General features: G+C 39.2%; 2 protein-coding genes and 1 long non-coding RNA gene across 3 annotated transcripts in view; all 3 read left to right on the top strand.

Annotated features, from left to right (window-relative positions):
- LOC117491190 (protein NLRC3-like) overlaps positions 1–18,958 on the top strand; it is a 57,724-nt gene that overhangs the window by 9,459 nt on the left and 29,307 nt on the right. The window contains exon 2 of the mRNA XM_034141051.1: positions 3,275–3,337. Within this exon, the coding sequence (XP_033996942.1) occupies positions 3,275–3,337 (63 nt within the window). The remainder of the gene's footprint in view (positions 1–3,274; positions 3,338–18,958) is intronic.
- LOC117491191 (NLR family CARD domain-containing protein 3-like) lies at positions 5,953–7,628 on the top strand. The gene is made up of 2 exons (XM_034141052.1): positions 5,953–6,690; positions 7,546–7,628. Exons 1-2 carry the CDS (start codon positions 5,972–5,974, stop codon positions 7,556–7,558), a joined length of 732 nt encoding a protein of 243 aa, XP_033996943.1. The 5' UTR covers positions 5,953–5,971; the 3' UTR covers positions 7,559–7,628.
- LOC117491194 lies at positions 8,711–10,189 on the top strand. The gene is made up of 2 exons (XR_004556748.1): positions 8,711–8,750; positions 9,731–10,189. It is a non-coding gene; the product is annotated as an uncharacterized LOC117491194 (long non-coding RNA).

Genomic DNA, 18,958 nt, shown 5'->3' with positions numbered 1-18,958 from the left:
GAACAATCAGTGGTTCAAGTTAGTATATTCCTCAGTGTAACATATCCACTAGTTGCAAAGCTTAAACATTTTTATATATTTTTTTATTTTAAGGGAAAGGATGTTTTCACTACTCAGTTTGTCAACTATGTTACGGACAAACTTGATGTCATTACAATCATTTGATTAAGTCCTGCACTTCAAGTAAAATCAAATTTGAAAGGCTCTTGAGTCTATTCTACCATATATCCAAAGATTTTTTAAAGTTTAAAAAATAATTGTATTAAAGTTTTGTTTTTTCATGTGATATGTTCAGCACTGTCATTAAGTTTAGGGATATTTTGTATTATAAAACTACCATACAGGTCATTTTGATAGTTTTAAGAGATGTCATGTAAAACTCCAACCTGTGTAGATATACATTATACTATAAAGGATATCAGAAGCACTATTTTAGATATTTTAAATTTGAAAAAATGAGGTGCAACATAGTTGACAATGAAAGTCAAACATTTGACGCAAATAACATAGTTGACTGGACACATTATTAACCATCAGCACTATGTTAATTTCAAGGCAGAAGTGCAAAATTCCATTGATAATGATGTGTAATGACGTCTACATGTCGTACAAATTGTCAACTAGGTTACCTGTCAACTAAGTTACTACAGTTATTACAGTACTGGGTAACTCAGTTGACAGGTAACCTAGTTGACAATTTCCCTATTTTGACCCATCATTTCAATGGTAGGCCTTGCCTGGATGACCACATGTCATTTTCTTGAACAGGTTAACATCACATTTGCACATATAATTGAATTAAAATCATTAAACAATTGTAAACCATAACAATGTACGTAACATTGTTGATTGTCAATGAGTATATTAATTGACCATGTGCTATTATACATAAAATATTGTAAAAATGTAGAGGTCAATCACCACAGTGTGTTCAAAATGTCTGCCAAAGAGGAACATGGCATCATGTGATGCTGGTGACATGGTATTGGGACAAACAATTTTTGAGTTAAAGGGGGAAGTTCTGTTAGTAACATAGTTGACAGAACTTTTGCGGACATTCATATATTAAGATATTTAAATTATTTAAAGGGGGAAATCAATTAAAAATATGTTATTATTCTTTAGTATTTAGACTTTTGAAATAAATGAATCATTTTTTAAATTTACTTTAATGGTTTTTATTCATTATTTTGAATCCAAGACACCCTCAACTGAAAAACGGACATAGCAAAAACTGACAATTTAAGAACATCATGACACATTTCAAGCTAAATAAAGCATAGGATGCACATAATGTTTGTGTGATATTATAACATGCTTTCCAATAATAGGCAAAATATGATATTTTTGAAGAAAATAGTTAGAATAATTATAATTATCATCAATGGACATCAATGGACATGGAATGTACCCTAAATTGTAGAATCACTCAGCAGTTACATACACCAAACCTTCCAGTTATATTCCTATCAATATTATGAAGGCTTTTACAGAAGGGTTTGGTCATATATAATTCATAGCCTGAATTATATAACATTGTATACCTAAAAACATGGTGAAAATTGATATTTTAGGGCTGTTGACAGTATTTTCTGATTTATGGAGTGATAAAAAGAGATATCCAAAATCCCTTCTGTAAAAGCCTTAGATACTAATATGACTACAAAATGAAACAATAATTTTGATCCTGGCTTTATCCAAAGTTCAGATTTCGGTTCCTGAAATGTGTTAAAATATGCGCATATTTCATGAGATAATGGTTCATTTGGATATTTAAACATGCTATTTCAGAAAACTTGTAATACAAAAAACAATTGCCTTATTGTAAGTAATTAACTGGAGAAATATTTAGCTGATATCTTTAAGTTAAAAATACCCTATTCACCTGGGGTGTCTCGCCTTAATTAGATGTTTGATAAGTGCAGATCACATAGTAAAACACGTACACAGATACATTATTTTGTATTTTTATTAAATTCGACAATGTCAATTTCACTTTCCACTATGTCCACCGTTGTTTTTCACAACCAATGGCAGAACTTTATTGAGGCCTGTAATTAGTCAACTACAGGTCTCTTGGGTCAGTCTTTTTCTTCCAAAAAGCTTGTGACAAGATGTTATTGCTCTTGGGGCATTAAAAACAAGATTTTAACTTTAGTTTTTTATATAATATCTGCATTTTCTATTGTGAAAAACTAAGTCTTAGTTATTTAATATATAGCGCCATCTCCTGGTTAAACCCTGAAATTGGAGAATAGTGGGAGGGCCTAACATTCCTGAATACTGGTCTTTGGCAGGCAACTGACTGGCAACTGGCTGGCAGTCGGCAGGAAGCTGTATGCTGGGGTCCAAAATAAGAGGCTCCATCTGTAAAGTCTGATTTAACACTTGATTATATTTCACATCATTCATCCAGATCTGTGAAGTAACTAAAGGTATTAAATACATGTAGTGGAGTCAAAGTACACCATCTACCTCTGACTTGTGTTTACTGCCAACCTAAAAGTACCTCAAAAATAGTAATCAATAATATATTGAAAAGTTATTTGGCTGATTGTTTTATATTGGCTCAGCCAGGTTATATGGGATGCCCAGTCTACGTACAGATGGGTCTCATTTTGAAATATTAAACTTAGTTTTCTTTTCTAACATTTTATATTTTTCATCCTCATGTAGAATGCTATTATGAAACACACATTTGGTTGTTTATAGCATAAAGAACATCTGATTTAATGTGAGGTAGGGAAATAATCATTTGAGTATAAGTATGTGTATATAAATATGTAATTTACAACAGCTGTAAGATGCTTGAAAAGCTTGAAAATGCACATTGAAAATGCTTGAAAAGTGCTTGAATTTGACTTTGGAAAAGGTGTAAGAACCCTGGAAAATACACAACCGGAAAAAATCTGCCACTTCCTTACAGAGCCCCTCCTCCAACACACACGAACGTGCACATGACCAATGAGGGCACGAGATAAGTTTGTGCACAGATGGAAGGCTGACAGGCAGGTAGGCCATCCAGTTATTTTAGCCGGGCCGGCTCAGATGATTGGTCGTGCTTTTTACAGTATTACGGCTTCCACAGATGAAAGTTTTTAATGGATTTTTTGTCAAAGCACTTAAGATATTCATTGCTATCGGGGTGTTAAGAGCATTCCATGTAATATAACAAAAAGTGTATCTCGAGCCGGTTTCTCAAACTTACCTACCCCACCTTTAACTGAGAACATATTGTGTGTATTTACCACGTGTTGTTCCTGTGTGTTTCCAGCAGGGGGAGACACCTCCTAATGAACACGTGGTGATCAGAGATCTGACCCTAACATACCAGCAGGTAACAGACCGACATTATATTAAATTACATTACATTAAATAATATGATGATACACAGCATGTGTGTGTGTGTTGATCTGTGGCTAACAGGAGTAAACAAGTGTTTTTACATTTTTACACTTGTGAGAGTGGCTTCAGCTAAAATGTCATTCAAATATTCATATAAAATCAGCACCAAAAAGGCGTGTCCTACTCATGGTTTTTAAATAAAACTGCTGAATTTTCTAAACAATCTTCATTATTGTTTCACTAAAAAGGTTTGTTCTAGTTTTCCAGTGTAATACTATCTGCTCAATTGGCCTCATTAAAATATTTATATAAAATATATGAAGCTCTTCATTTCAGTAATAAAAAGGTTTGTGTTTGTGTGTGTGTGTGTGTGTGTGTGTGTGTGTGTGTTACTGGTTTATCTCTCAGACTGGAGAAGATGAGTGGTTTTAAAGATGACGAAGAGGACACCTCTTCAGTCCCCAGCTGTCTGTCTCTGAAGAGTGACCGGTCTAAAGATGACCCTCTATGCTTCAGTAATGAACCTGGACCCTCAGACACAAAGTAAGAGTTTCTGCTGTAACCTGACCTGAAGAGGATCCAGTTTTTATATAATCTAATATATTAAACTGTTCTTTAATAATATCATGTGTGCAGTATAGTACAGAACAAAGGCAGCAGAGTTCAGCAAGCTAACATTATTTGAGGATATTTCAATATGCATTTATAGCATCATTGTATCAGTGGCATCAAAAGGTTTTAAATGGCAAAGATATTGATAAATACTCACTAAAAACTAAATATATCGTCAAAACATTATTTAATACTTGGGCATGTTTATGATATGTATTTTAAAGATGTTTATTAATGATAGTGATAACCTGGTGAGCTGGTTGTGTTTAGCATTAGCAGATATAACAGAGCTTTGTGTGATTACATGTAGAGTCAATGCAAAGACCCAGATCCGTGCCTGGAGACACCAAGAAAGTGAAGAGGTGAAATTCATGTCACCTGCGTATTCGTGCAGCGTGACACATTTCATCTTGAGAGAGACGTTTGTGACGCTCTGCCCATTGGTGAGAATCAGCTCCACTAATGTGACGTGCTGTAAAGGATGTGTTCATCTCCACAGAGGGAAGAGGAAGAGTGGTGTTCCTGTGGAGGAGCAGCTGTCCAGCTGTGCTCTGTGTCAGGACGTCCTGAAGGATCCAGTCTCTACCAGCTGTGGACACTGGTTCTGCAGACAGTGCATCACCTCATACTGGGAGCAGAGACCTCCATCAGGAGACCCCTCCTGTCCCCAGTGTGGAAAGAGATCCAGAACCAGAGCTGGACTGCAGACAGCCAGTCAGACCAGCTCTGTACGAGGTAAGAGGCCGAACACACGCAGCGTCTTATTCCTCTTCCTGGTTCATTTGTTTTTGAACAGGTATACTGTTGTAGAGCATAGACAGTAAGCTGTTTATAAAACATTTAAACTTAATCTGTTTGTTGTTGTTTTATTGTTATAATTAGATTCTCAGAGCATTTCCCTCATTCTCTCACGTTTCCTTCTCTTCCAGCAGATAGTGGTCTGCAGGAGGTTTTAGATGAACATAGGCTCAGTCTGAGGAGGAGATGTGAACGTGTGACTGAAGGAACTGATCAAAGTGAAACCCTCCTCAACAGGATCTTCACTGAGCTCTACATCACACAAGGCCAGAGTGAAGAGGTTAATACCCAACATGAGGTGAGGCAGCTGGAGACAGCTTCCAAGAAGAAGCCCCTCCATGACACTCCAATCAAGTGCCAGGACATCTTTAAAGCCTCACCTGACAAACAGACTCTCATCAGAGTGGTCCTGACCAACGGAGTCGCTGGAGTTGGAAAAACCTTCTCAGTGCAGAAGTTCACTCTGGACTGGGCAGAGGGTTTGGGAAACCAAGATGTCAGTCTGGTGATCCCGCTCTCCTTCAGGGAGCTGAACCTGATCAAAGGTGAGCAGTACAGTCTTCTCAGGCTGCTCCATGTTTTCCATCCAACCTTACAGAAGGTCACAGCAGAGCAGCTGGCTGTCTGCAAAGTGCTGCTCATCTTTGACGGCCTGGATGAAAGCAGACTTTCTCTGGACTTCAGAAACAATGAGGTTGTGTCTGATGTCTCTCAGCAGTCCTCAGTCAACGTGCTGCTGACAAACCTCATCAGGGGGAAGCTGCTTCCCTCGGCTCTCGTCTGGATAACTTCCAGACCTGCAGCGGCCAATCAGATCCCTCCTGAGTGTGTGGACAGGGTAACAGAAGTACGAGGCTTCACTGACGCCCAGAAGGAGGAGTACTTCAGGAGGAGATGGAGTGATGAAGAGCTGTCCAGCAGAATCATCTCTCACATCAAGAGCTCCAGGAGCCTCCACATCATGTGTCTGATCCCAGTCTTCTGCTGGATCACTGCTGCAGTTCTGGACCACATGTTGACTACAGACCAGAGAGGAGAGCTGCCCCAGACCCTCACTGACATGTACTCACACTTCCTGCTGGTCCAGACCAAGAGGAAGAAGCAGAAGTATGAAGAGGGACATGAGACGAGTCCACAGCAGCTGACGGAGGCTGACAGGGAGGTTCTTCTGAAGCTGGGGAGGCTGGCGTTTGAACATCTGGAGAAAGGAGACATCATGTTCTACCAAGAAGACCTGCAGCGCTGTGGTCTTGGTGTCACCGAGGCCTTGGTGCACTCAGGAGTTTGTACACAGATCTTCAAAAGAGAGAGAGTGATCTTCAGGAAAACAGTCTACTGCTTTGTTCATCTGAGCATTCAGGAGTTTCTGGCTGCAGTCTACATGTTGCACTGTTACACCAACGGGAAGACAAAGGTACTGCAGGACTTCCTGCAGGGAGACTATAACAACAGCAGAGATCAGGATTACCCATCCCTCAATGACTTCCTGAAGGGAGCCATGAAGAAATCCCTCAGAAGTAAAAATGGCCACCTGGACCTGTTTGTCCGCTTTCTCCACGGCCTCTCTCTGGAGTCCAACCAGAGACTGTTAGGAGGCCTGCTGGGTCGCACAGACAACAGACCAGAAACCATCCAGAGAGCCATCAGCAACCTGAAGGAGATGAGAGGTGATGACATCTCTCCTGACAGGAGCATCAACATCTTCCACTGTCTGACAGAGATGAAGGACCACTCAGTACATCAGGAGATCACAGAGTTCCTGAAGTCAGAGAACAGATCAGAGAAGAAACTCTCTTTGATCCACTGCTCTGCTCTGGCCTACATGCTGCAGATGTCAGAGGAGGTTCTGGATGAGTTGGACCTGAATCAGTACAACACATCATGGGAGGGACGACGGAGACTGATTCCAGCTGTGAGGAACTGCAGGAAGGCCAAGTAAGTCCAGATCTGATTAACTTTATAAACTAATGTGGATCAGGAGTTTAATTATTGAAATAAACACTATAACATTTCTGCTGTTTAAATACTGAGAACATAAACCAACACTGTTCTTCTATTTATTTATAATAATAGTTAAACTGAAGCGTTCCTCTCTTCATATTGAGTGATGGAGGCGACATGTCAAACACATGAAGGACTTTAGAGGTTTCTCAGCATGTGATCACACCACACAGCAGGACTTACAGTTATCACAGAAACATGTTATTATTACTTTCTTTGCTTTTTTTTTTAATGATTACTTTCTAGTAGTTTCTTTATCATTAAACACGTTTTGATCACAATGTGTTAGAGTTTAAAATCAGATCTATATCATTTCCTACCAATAACAGAGTTATGTCTTAATGCTGATATACTGGGAACATCTGATGCTATCAAGTTGAACATATTGAAACTTTATTGGTTTGTTAATTGTGTTTGTGTGCGCAATAAATGTTCAGATGCTCAGAGAAGCCAAAGCATCCTTCATCCATCATTCACATCCACATATTAACTAACATTTAAATATGTACATCTCTAATATTGTCAAGTGATTAATTTAATTTCTGTTTCTTTTGGTAACAGTCAGTGACAGCAGGAGCACAGACATGTGATCAGATCACACTGACAACTCATTACACTCTATTATCATATATTATTATATATTATATTAAATGGACTAACAGCAAATGTCTATCAGAACATGTCAAATCTTTTTTCATCAAATGCTTGATGTTAATATAATGTTTCATCTTTTTTAACACATGTTGTAATATATGTTTTATTATAGACTTATTGCCTGTGCACTCTTAGAGCCTCAATGTGAAGTCGTGGCCTCAGCTCTGAAGTCTGACCCCTCTCATCTGAGAGATCTGGACCTGAGTCAGATCACTCTGAAGGATTCAGGAGTGGAGCGTCTGAGTTCTGGACTAGAGAGTCCAAACTGCAGACTGGAGGCTCTCAGGTCAGTTCACTGACTGCACTTCATATTGATCTGTTTGTGTTTATGATTTTCTGAATTTGAACAAATACAATGTTATTTTTATTCTTTCCGTTTTTGCTAATGACTGAATATTGATCAGAGTAACAAAGAGAAGGTGAATGTGTGAGGGAGAGAGTTTGAGCTTCCACAGACTCACTCTGTGCTCCAGGAGTCAGTGGAGATGCTGTCAGTACTGATGAGCTGTGAGGGAGATGAAGGAGTTGTTCAACATCTGATCAAAGTTAAAGTCCCAGATTATCAGTGGATTGTTTCTGCATCATCTCTGACATTAAAACCCTGTTTCACTCTGAACAGATTATTAAACCTGGAGTTATTTCAAACAGGAACATTGTTTTCTAAACTTACATCATGTTTTCTTTATTCAGACTGAGGGACTGCAGTTTGTCAGAGATCAGCTGTTCTGCTCTGGCTTCAGCTCTGAAGTCCAACATCCATCTGAGAGAGCTGGACCTGAGTCTCAACGCTCTGCAGGATTCAGATGAGAAGCTGCTGAGAGATCTTCTGGAGAGTCCAGACTGCAGACTGGAGACCCTCAGGTCAGTAAGGGGTCTCTGCTGGTTCAGCAGTATTGTATGAAACACAGGGAGGTGTTTCTCTCACTGGGGAATCACAACAGATCAGTGATGTTACCCACTGACTGCAGGCTCTTTCATTCTTCCATCAACTATAGAAGGCCAGCTGAAAATGCAAAGCCACATTTAGTAAGTAATCAACTTTCCACCAGACATATGGGATTTGACAGAAGAGTGGAAAAGGTAGTCTGTTTTTGATGGGATGTTTTTAGCTCCTTGACTAATGACTGTTACTTCCTGTAATGCAGCTGAGAGCTGTGGCAGTCAGTCGTAGTGTTTGCAGAGAAGATATGATGGGATGTAAAGCATGAGATCAGTCAGGACTCTGAAGCTGACTCAAAGAACAAACACTTATTTTAAACTGGATCCATAACTGCTGGATTGTGTTCATCCCTACAGGATCAGAGATGATGAGACGATCAGAGCCAAGATCCAGAAGAACTGTGAGTACTGAATATCCTCCATTCATCAAGATATGAAACTCTTTCATGGAGCATGTCCTCAGAGGAAAACAACACTCTTGTTTCTCTCTCTTCATCATTTTGGCTGTTTCTCTTCACAACAACTGTCTATCAAAACAGTGACGCGTGAGTAAAAGTAGAAGTACTCAGATCTTGTACTTGAGTAAAAGTAGAAGTACTCAGATCTTGTACTTGAGTACAAGTAGAAGTACCAGAGTGTAGGAATACTCTGTTACAGTAAAAGGCCTGCATTCAAATGTTACTCAATACAAGTAGAAAAGTATTAGCATCAAAATATAGTTAAAGTACCAAAAGTAGTCATTGTGCAGATTGGTCCATTTCAGAATAATATAAGTTTAAGATAAGTTTTATAATTATTGATCATATCAGGTATTAAATACATGTAGTGGAGTAAAAGTACACCATGTACCTCTGAACTGTAGTGGAGTAGAAGTACAAAGTAGCATAAAATGGAAATACTCAGGAAAGGTACAAGTACCTCAACATTGTACTTAAGTGTGGAGGAGTGTGGCGCAGTGGATAGAGCGTTGGTGTTCGGATCAAGGGAGCACAGGTTCAAACCCCACTGCAGTCAGCATGTCGTTGTGTCCCTGAGACACTTCACCCCAAATGGCTCCTGTGGGGATTGTCCACAGTATTGAGTATGTTATTCGCTTTGGATAAAAGCGTCTAACAAGTGACATGTAATGTAAAAGTACAGTCCTTGAGTAAATGTACTTAGTTCCTCTCCTGGTCTGTAAAGCTCTCCCAACATATGCAGGTTAGCATCCGGCAGCTTCTATGTGCTGGGGACCCGTACTGTACATTTCTCTCATCACACTTTGGGCTCCTCAACATGTGTGGGTTCCCAGCAGGACTCTCTGAGCTGCAGACACATTCTTTCTGTGACTTTGTTCCAGATATTTGGAGCATAATAACTGAAGCTGTTTCTCCATGTTCAGGAACTCCCATCCCCCGAGTCCTGCGGCAGGAAGCGCTCCTTCTCTCCAAGAACGCCTGGACCCTGCAAGCTGGTCCAGAACCAGAGTCCCAGTGAGGAGTCCAGCCAGTCCACCTCTCAGAGTTAAACTAAACTACAACATTATTAAAGATCATGTTTAAAGTTAAAAAAGGATGCTTTCAGACTGAATCCAGAAGTTTCTCAAGCTGCAGTCAAAGCAGGTCATTTGAGAAATATATAAAACAATTATTTTCTTGTGTATTTCATAAACAGGATATTTGATATTTTTATAATAAATATTATTTTCTCAGCTCTGTGATAAAAAAACAGATTTTTAAAATAAATATCCCACTTCTTGTACTTATATCCTGATTGATGAGTCAGCAGTAAAGCAGCCAGGCGTTAACGGTCAGCTGGCATGTGTATCTGTTCATTGGCTCATATGTGTAGCATGTTTAATGGCAGTGTGTTGAAAATGGCTGACAGGTGAATATGTCAGATCTCTGTGTGTTACTCAGAGAACCGTGTGCAGTGTTTTAGAAAGTGCAGAGTTGAATTGCAGATTGTGTGCAGAGCTGAAAATGTGTTTAGAGTTCTGTTTGATTTGATCCAGCCAGTTCTGCCAGAGCAAAGCATAAGGGCTCAGAGCTTGGACCTATTGTGTTCACATTATATACGCTTCCTTTAGGCAATAAGGAATCACTCGGGACATTTTCATTGTTATGCGGATGATACTCAATTATACACAATATAGACAAAAGTATTGGACCACCTACACATTAGAGAGATACCGCAGGTCCTTCCTTCCTGCAGCGGTCAGACTATATAACCACGACGACCCCTAGTAGACCCCCCACACAACAACACAGACTATAACACCTATTATCATTTCTTTTTTTAATTTGTAATACTTTGTTGTATGCATGCTTTAGGAAACATGAAGCTGTCTCTGGCTCTTTCTGCTGTAACAATGTACATGTATCCTCTGTGGGACTAATAAAGGGATTCTGATTCTGATTCTGATTCTGATTCTGATTCTGATTCTGATTACACCTCCAGGAGCTTTCAGGACATCCCATTCCAAACTCTTAGGCATTCATTTGAAGTTGGTCCCCCTTTGCAGCTATAACAGCTTCCACTCTTCTGGGAAGGCTTTCTACAGATCTTGGAGTGTGTCTGTGGGAAGCCCTTTCATCCAGAAGAGCATTAGTGAGGTCACACACTGATGTTGGACGAGAGGCTGGCTCTCCGATCTTTTAAAAATATTTTAAACATAGTATATGTAGTATACAAAGTCATTCAAACTAGCTGCACCTTTACCAGGTTTGATAACACTTTAATGATCAATCATTATAAAACATATCATATATATTATTCTGAAATGGACCAATCTGCACAATGAATACTTTTACTTGTGGTACTTTAACTATATTTTGATGCTAATACTTTTACTTTTACTTGTAACCGAGTATTCCTACACTCTGGTACTTCTACTTTTACTCAAGTACAAGATCTGAGTACTTCTACTTTACTCAAGTACAAGATCTGAGTACTTCTACTTTACTCAAGTACAAGATCTGTGTACTTCTACTTTACTCAAGTCCAAGATCTGTGTACTTCTACTTTACTCAAGTACAATATCTGAGTACTTAAACTTTTACTCAAGTACAATATCTGTGTACTTCTACTTTTACTCAAGTACAAGTTATGAGTACATCTACTTTTACTACAAGATCTGAGTACTTCTTCTACCTCTGATAGTAGAAAATGAATGAATACTCAGCTTTGTGTTGTACCCACCATAACCACAAGATGGCGGTAGTGACCACCGACTGTAAAATAACACCACAAATTAATTCCTTATTCTACAAGACCTTATTCTACAAGTACTAAGCCATTAGTTAAGTTTGTCCTCAATAACCCTCTAATGAGAGCTTATTTATTGTAAGTAAGGACGTTGTTGTGCATGAGTTAGGGTCTTAATATGCTCAATATGGGCCTAATAACTCTCATAATAACACCTAACAAATATGGTCTATTCTTATGTAACAAGACATGAAACTACAAGTGTTAATTGTGTCAAAATAACTCAAAATGAGGTTTTTCTAACTCAGAATAAGTTCCCTATTTTAAAGTGAAGTCTTGTTCATAACCAATAAGCTAGTAGTTTGACTCTAGTATGTAAATGAACAACTAGTTGATGGTGAATATGTGTACCTTAATCTAAAGTGTTACCTGAACTTTTTAAGAAAAATGATGAGAAATTACACATAAAAGAGTTCTAATAACAAGTTTCTATCGTATTTTAAGATATGTGTACACAACTCCTGTGAAGTCAAACTGCATGGTCCTTTTATCATATAGAGTGATGATAATAACATTTCATATTTAATAATATTTGAACTTTTATACAAGTGGTTTTATAGGAAAGTCCCTCTGAATGATCAAAGTGGCAGTGCATTGAGTCACATTGATTTTAGTCGCATAATTGTCACTTTACGCTGATATTTGAATAACCACCATGGATGTTTTGAAAAATTCTCATTTATTTTATATTCCCGTGGTAGTTGTGCTACATTGGCAGCTTGTAAAACCTAAATAGGATGCTGTAGACTGAAAAACAACCCTTTATTAATCAGAATTCGTCGTCTAATTAACACCAAAAATGAATTTTCCATCCATGACTCTGCAGCCATGTTTGGGGACAATCACCATTTTTATATTTCTGATTGAAAATCACAAAAAAATCTGCATTAATTTCCTCTCGTTCGGCTTTCATATTTTTATTGAGCAGCATAAAAATAAATGTGCCACACCGTCGGGGGTCCAGAGGGAATGATTTCCCACGAAGCCACAACTGTAAACTAATCCGTTTATATAATGTTACTTATACTGTGTGTGTGTGTGTGTGTGTGTGTGTGTGTGTGTGTGTGTGTGTGTGTGTGTGTGTGTGTGTGTGTGTGTGTGTGTGGTGTTTCCTCCCATTTCTCTGTTTTAACCGGTGCTTCTGCTGCATTTTTAATCTCAAGTTAGATCAAGTTTATTGTCACAATAGAAGCTTAAAGTACGGTGGCCGACGGGAGCGAACGCGCTACTACGGCCCAAAACATTTCCATCAGGAGGAACGCTCTGCAGTTTCAGAAACGATGCAAATATAAAAACACAAATGTGCCAAAACATGTGCAAAGAAATGAAGAAACATGATCACCAACTTGAGCAGTGTTTACTAAAAGCTGCATAAAGGAAACGCTGCAAAAAGCTCAAAACACAACGGAGACCAGGGGACACTAAAGAGTGACGCACACAGCTGGGAGACCAGGGGACACTAAAGAGTGACGCACACAGCTGGGAGACCAGGGGACACTAAAGAGTGACGCACACAGCTGGGAGACCAGGGGACACTAAAGAGTGACGCACACAGCTGGGAGACCAGGGGACATTAAAGAGTGACGCACACAGCTGGGAGACCAGGGGACACTAAAGAGTGACGCACACAGCTGGGAGACCAGGGGACACTAAAGAGTGACGCACACAGCTGGGAGACCAGGGGACACTAAAGAGTGACGCACACAGCTGGGAGACCAGGGGAAACTAAAGAGTGACGCACACAAAGTACAGTTTAACATGCTAACCTTTGGTAGAGAGCTACAGTTTGCTAACTTCATTTTCAACACAAAACCTCTAATGGCATTACATTGACAATTTTAAACAAAACGTAACTCTCTCAACTTGTAAGATAACGTTAAGTTAACTTACCCTTAAATAACTACATCACCTTTTTCAGGGGAAACACAAACTGCAGAAAACGTTAGCTGCTAACTGTTGATAGCTAAGACAGCTAGCCTCCTAGCAAACGTAATATTAAGTTAACATTAACGTAACGTTGTAAGAAAGCAAAACGAACCTTTGAGAAAGCTTTTACTCTCAGACTTGGTGAAATTGTGTAGTGTTGCTTACCTCCAGAAGGACTTTTAGCGCGTTTCCCAGTAGACAGAGCTGTCAGAGCGGTGCCTCTCAGAAGAGCAGCCGCTGGGCGGAGTCACAGAAACGCTCAACTGATCTTCTTCACTCCTTGACCGTTGTGCCGTTAGTGCCAGTCAAAACATACCGCTTTGTTTCAACCACTGCCGCCTCGCCGTCCCCCGCCCTCTCTGTCTGTCTGTGTCTGTTTCAGTTTAGCCAGCAAGACTGCTGGTAGACCAGCATAAATACCAGCTTCACCAGCATCCAGTTTAACTACCAGCTAAAACCAGCATAGACCAGCATGACATCCATGCTGGTCTATGCTGGTTTAGCTGACCAGGCTGGTCTTGAACCAGCCAGAACAGCTTGTCCAGCCTGGTAAACCAACTACACCAGCCTAACACCAGCTAAAACCAGCTAAAACCAGCAACCATCTTAAGCTGGTCTATAGCTGTTTTTTTCAGCTAAAGAGTGACACTAAAGAGTGACGCACACAGCTGGGAGACCAGGGGACACTAAAGAGTGACGCACACAGCTGGGAGACCAGGGTTGCGTTCGAATACTCCAAAAAAACAGCTCCTAAGTTCTAACCCTATCGTCTATTCCTTGACCTCGGAGTGAAACGTCATGGGGTTAAGGGATAGTGGATAGGAGAATTCAAAAGGATTTAGGAGAAGAGACTGCAGCACTTTAGAGAATCCGACTGCACTTTCACTATCCGACGTGTTTATGATGCGCCAGCAGAGGTCATAAATGTGCGCCTGCTGCTGTGGGGAAACTATGGAAACTACAGTTTTCTATACAGCGGACTACAACATGGATGTTTAATAAGAACGAGGGACTACTGTAAACTCATCTAGAGACTCTGCACCATGCTCTGATGCTGTTGTTTTATGCTTTATGAACGGGGACAACAGAGAAACATATTCTTCATGACCAAAGTTGAAATTGAAATAAAAAAGGAAAGTGAAACTTATGCTCGTCACCCTCTCCCTCCGGTCCACATTAATACAAATGATCCCAATACATATGATTGTATGAAAAGATCTTAAAATCTATACAAATGTATTTATTATAAACGTTAGTCCTTAACATCTATCACTGTGTATATCACCATTCAAACATCTTTTAAAAGTTGAACAAACCCCACACAGCTCAGTAAAGACTGTGAAATGTTGACTTTATTTGATCATTTCAGTAAAAACTAACGTTCATATTTCTCTTTTTGATTATAATACTGATGGACGTTCAAAACAAAGCACTTTGGCAACTTACCACATACGTTTTAAAATGCTTAATAAGCACCGTAACTTTCATGATATCATTTCTCGTTCATAATCGGTTGTTTCCGTGAACGGCCGACTGTTGTGTGACGGCAAATGCTGCGGCCGCAAGGCATTGTGGGGCAGCATTTTCTCCTCTCCTTTCGGTTAGGGAGGTCCAGTGGTTCCTAGGCTAAAGGAGGTTATAAAGGAAGTTTGAAACCTCCTTTCCTTTTAATTTAGAGAATTCGAACGGCACTTATCATGGCTGCCACTGAGGGACTTCCGGGTCATTTCACTCCGTTAGGAAGGTTCCTAAGCTAAATGGACTATTCGAATGCAACCCTGGGGACACTAAAGAGTGACAACTGTCTCTGTTGTTGGAAACTTACCTAAAAGGTTTTATGGTCTTATTTTAACAATGTGATCACATGACTCCTTCTGTTGTTACTGCAGATCTGCTGTAACCTCGCTAGCTAACGTAGCTAACCTAGTCATTTCAGATATCCTGACAAACTCTGACAGTTATGAGACAGACTCACTCTGAGACAGAGACAGTTGTTCAGCTTTATAATCCTGAACGTCACCAAGCGCTCCGTCCCAGCTGTGTGCGTCACTCTTTAGTGTCCCCTGGTCTCCCAGCTGTGTGCGTCACTCTTTAGTGTCCCCTGGTCTCCCAGCTGTGTGCGTCACCTTTTAGTGTCCCCTGGTCTCCCAGCTGTGTGAGTCACTTTTTAGTGTCCCCTGTCTTTTGGAACATTTGTGTTTTTATATTTGCAGCGTTTGCAAGCTGCAGCGGGTTTCTCCTAATGGAAATGTTTCTGGCGGTTGTAGCACGTTTGCAACTATCAAACACCGTATTAATTGGCCTAAAATGAATTTAAAACTGTCTCATGTTGCCTATAATCATTAACAACCATTTATATACTTTGAAAGCCTAAAATCAGTCAAATGACTGAATCACACATTGTAAGGACCTGTTCAGCCAATGAGAGGTGATGTTCTCTAATATGTTTAATCTGAATGAGTGTTTGCATGCGCAGTGTGAAATTATTTTGGTGTTTTTTTATGTATCTTTGCCAATTCTTCACAAATTCTTTGCACTTTAGTGAAAGCAGGGAAAGCAACAAAGGGAAATGAATGGTTTGAATACAGGTTTCATTTATGTGTGGGAGGATTTGATTTCTGCATTTTCATGTAGCAGTAATGGTGACAAATGCAATCATCAACTTAACTATCATTAAGATTAATGTAATTTAAAATAATAATATCATTCAGTGAACTATAAGGTGCATTTTATGATCTACATCATATTTTCCTTTTGAATCATTTTAAACAAGTCTCTCTATATTACAGTGGACATACAGTAAAATACAAAATAATTAATATTGCAAAGGTTACGCTTTAAAGGTCCCCTATTATGCTCTTTTCAACAATATATCACAGGTCTCAGATATATACAGAACCTGTCTCTGATTGGCTGAAACACCAAACAGATCATTGCAGCATTACCCATAATCCCCTCTGTTTCAGCCCTGTTTCCAAAGTGCTGATTCTCTGTCTGTTACTTTAGATGAAAATAAGGAGCCCCTCCCCACGCCCCTCTGGGAGAGATTTGGTTAAAAAGAACACAATGGTGCTCTAGGAGGAGATTCAGGTGATAAGGTGGGGGGGGGGGGGGGGGGGGGGGGGGTTACCTTGGTTGGTGATTGGCTAATGGTTACACAAGACAAAACATCGTTAGAATCTCTTTACACAGAGGGGAGGGACACATGTTGATGTAGAAGAGACATGAAGAAGAGGGGACACATGGTGATGTAGAAGAGACATGAAGAAGTGGATTTTGCATAATAGGGGACCTTTTAAAATGTGTGTTTCTGTTATGACGGAGAAAAACGCAGGTGAAGTAAAATAGAATAAGATAAATATAGAATAAAAATCCAAATTATGGAAGAGTATTTAGAGGTAAAACAAGGTTACGTAAATATTGTAAATTATGATATATTGTGGGGTATAAGACATAGTTGAGACTTGGTTGTGTTATAATATAGTAGTGTATATATATCAATATATATTATAGCAGAGGTGGGAAGTAAAGTACATTTACTCAATACTGTGCCATCATTAGCATTACAGATCGCCTACCAGCAGGGTAAGGCTACATAAAGGGTTACACTAGCAATGCTAATTAATGCTAACTGCTAGCTAGCTGGTGAATCTGATAACATTTCAATATTGTCCTCTTGCTGGAGCTTGACTCACTTTTTATTTGGATGATTCCAGAATTTGAGGACATTTAGACATCCAAACATTTGATTAAATTAAGCCTTTTTTTGTTTTCTTTGTATTCAGTATATTTGAGAAATATTAAGCCTTCAAAAAAAGGATCAGTCCAGCTCAGACATCAATGGTTCTCTTTGTATCTGATGTTTCATTTGTTGCTTTTAACAGCGCTCAATGGTGGGTTGAAATGATTAGAAATCAATTTAAAAAAGGTCTATTACCCTCTTGATCTAACTGTGGGGGAAACGTCTGTAGCAATGGAGGAGTCAGGACTCAAAGGAGACACGAGGAGAGCTGGAGCTTTGATGGCAAACACTGACGGTCTATTTGGAGTTTCGGCAGGAGAATTCACAAGACATGTCACGGGCCACGGTTTGACCACACGGTTGAGACGCCACAATCAATTCTGAAGAACTCTACCCCAGACCCGTGTATTTAGCTAGTTCAGAGAGAATAATCAACATTGTGGATAACAAGATAGAATCATAACACCTCTATCAGCTGACGCCAACAGGCAGGAACAGGGAGGCAACACACTGAGAGCACAGCAGCCAAGGTTACAGCCAGGTGCCTGCGCTCAGTCAGGACAGTATGAACTGATACACTGGGTCAAAGCTATGGGCCTTGGAAAATATTTCCCCAACACTAACTATAATTTTAACTCAGTTGTGTTTGTCTTAAGTTAATTGTGAAGAGTAAATGTTAATGTGGTTGTAACCTCAACATGCAGAGGCACACATTCTGTATTCTGGGAAAATACAGCAATATATGCAATCAATGCAGCAGGGTTATTAATCCAGAAACAAACATATATATATATATATATATATATATATATATATATATATATATATATATATATATATATATATATATATATATATATATATATATATATATATATATATAATAGGGAACAATCTTATGCAGGAGGACAACAGGGTGAGTGTTAACACCAGGCTCTGCTTTCTAACACATTATTTACTCTGTTATACTGGATGTCAGAACATCAGCGTCCTAGAGTCCAATGAGACTTCTTTTTTTTTGTAATTTGTTTTTATTGAATCAGGCACAGTGAGTTTACATTTATACAGTCAATATTTTTTTCCCCCTTTCCCCCCATCCCCTCCCGGTCCTACAGTAGCTAGTAAAGTAAATAACTAAGTAAATAGATACATATATAGGTAAAAATACCGTAATGTAAAAGATAATATTAAAAGAAGATTAATTAATAGATACGGAAATAAAGAATAATAGCCATAATACATGTACCCATATACTCACATATGTATACCCACATATGCACATACAGTACACATATATATATGTACATACCTACACACATATACACATACACGTACACAGGGGTTAAATTGGGATTTGACATGTGGGGGGGCTGTTTTTTTGGGGGGGGGGGGGGTTGCGGGATAGCGGGCTATATATGAGGCCCAATCCTAAAGCAACTGCTCCTGTATCAGATGCACTATTTGATGCCACCAATCGATGCACTATTTGATGCCACCAATCGAGACAGTAAACATAGAAAGTATGTTAATTAGACCGTCTTTTTATTAGTATTATTTAACTGGAATGAATTTACATTTGAAACTATTAATATATACACAAACATTTTTCACAAATTACAGACCTTCAAATTGCCATTTTAAGTCAACATTTCTCTGCACACTTACTCAAGAACATTAAAAAAAAACGATATGAGT

Source organism: Trematomus bernacchii, unplaced genomic scaffold (assembly GCF_902827165.1).
Source record: "Trematomus bernacchii unplaced genomic scaffold, fTreBer1.1, whole genome shotgun sequence".
Classification (NCBI taxonomy): domain Eukaryota; kingdom Metazoa; phylum Chordata; class Actinopteri; order Perciformes; family Nototheniidae; genus Trematomus; species Trematomus bernacchii.
The sequence above is the reverse complement of the archived record's forward strand: the minus strand, read 5'-3'. Positions and strand labels throughout refer to the sequence as shown.

Coding starts and splice junctions, on each gene's coding strand:
- LOC117491191 (XM_034141052.1), top strand. CDS start 5,972: ATGTTCTACCAAGAAGACCTGCAGCGCTGTGGTCTTGGTGTCACCGAG.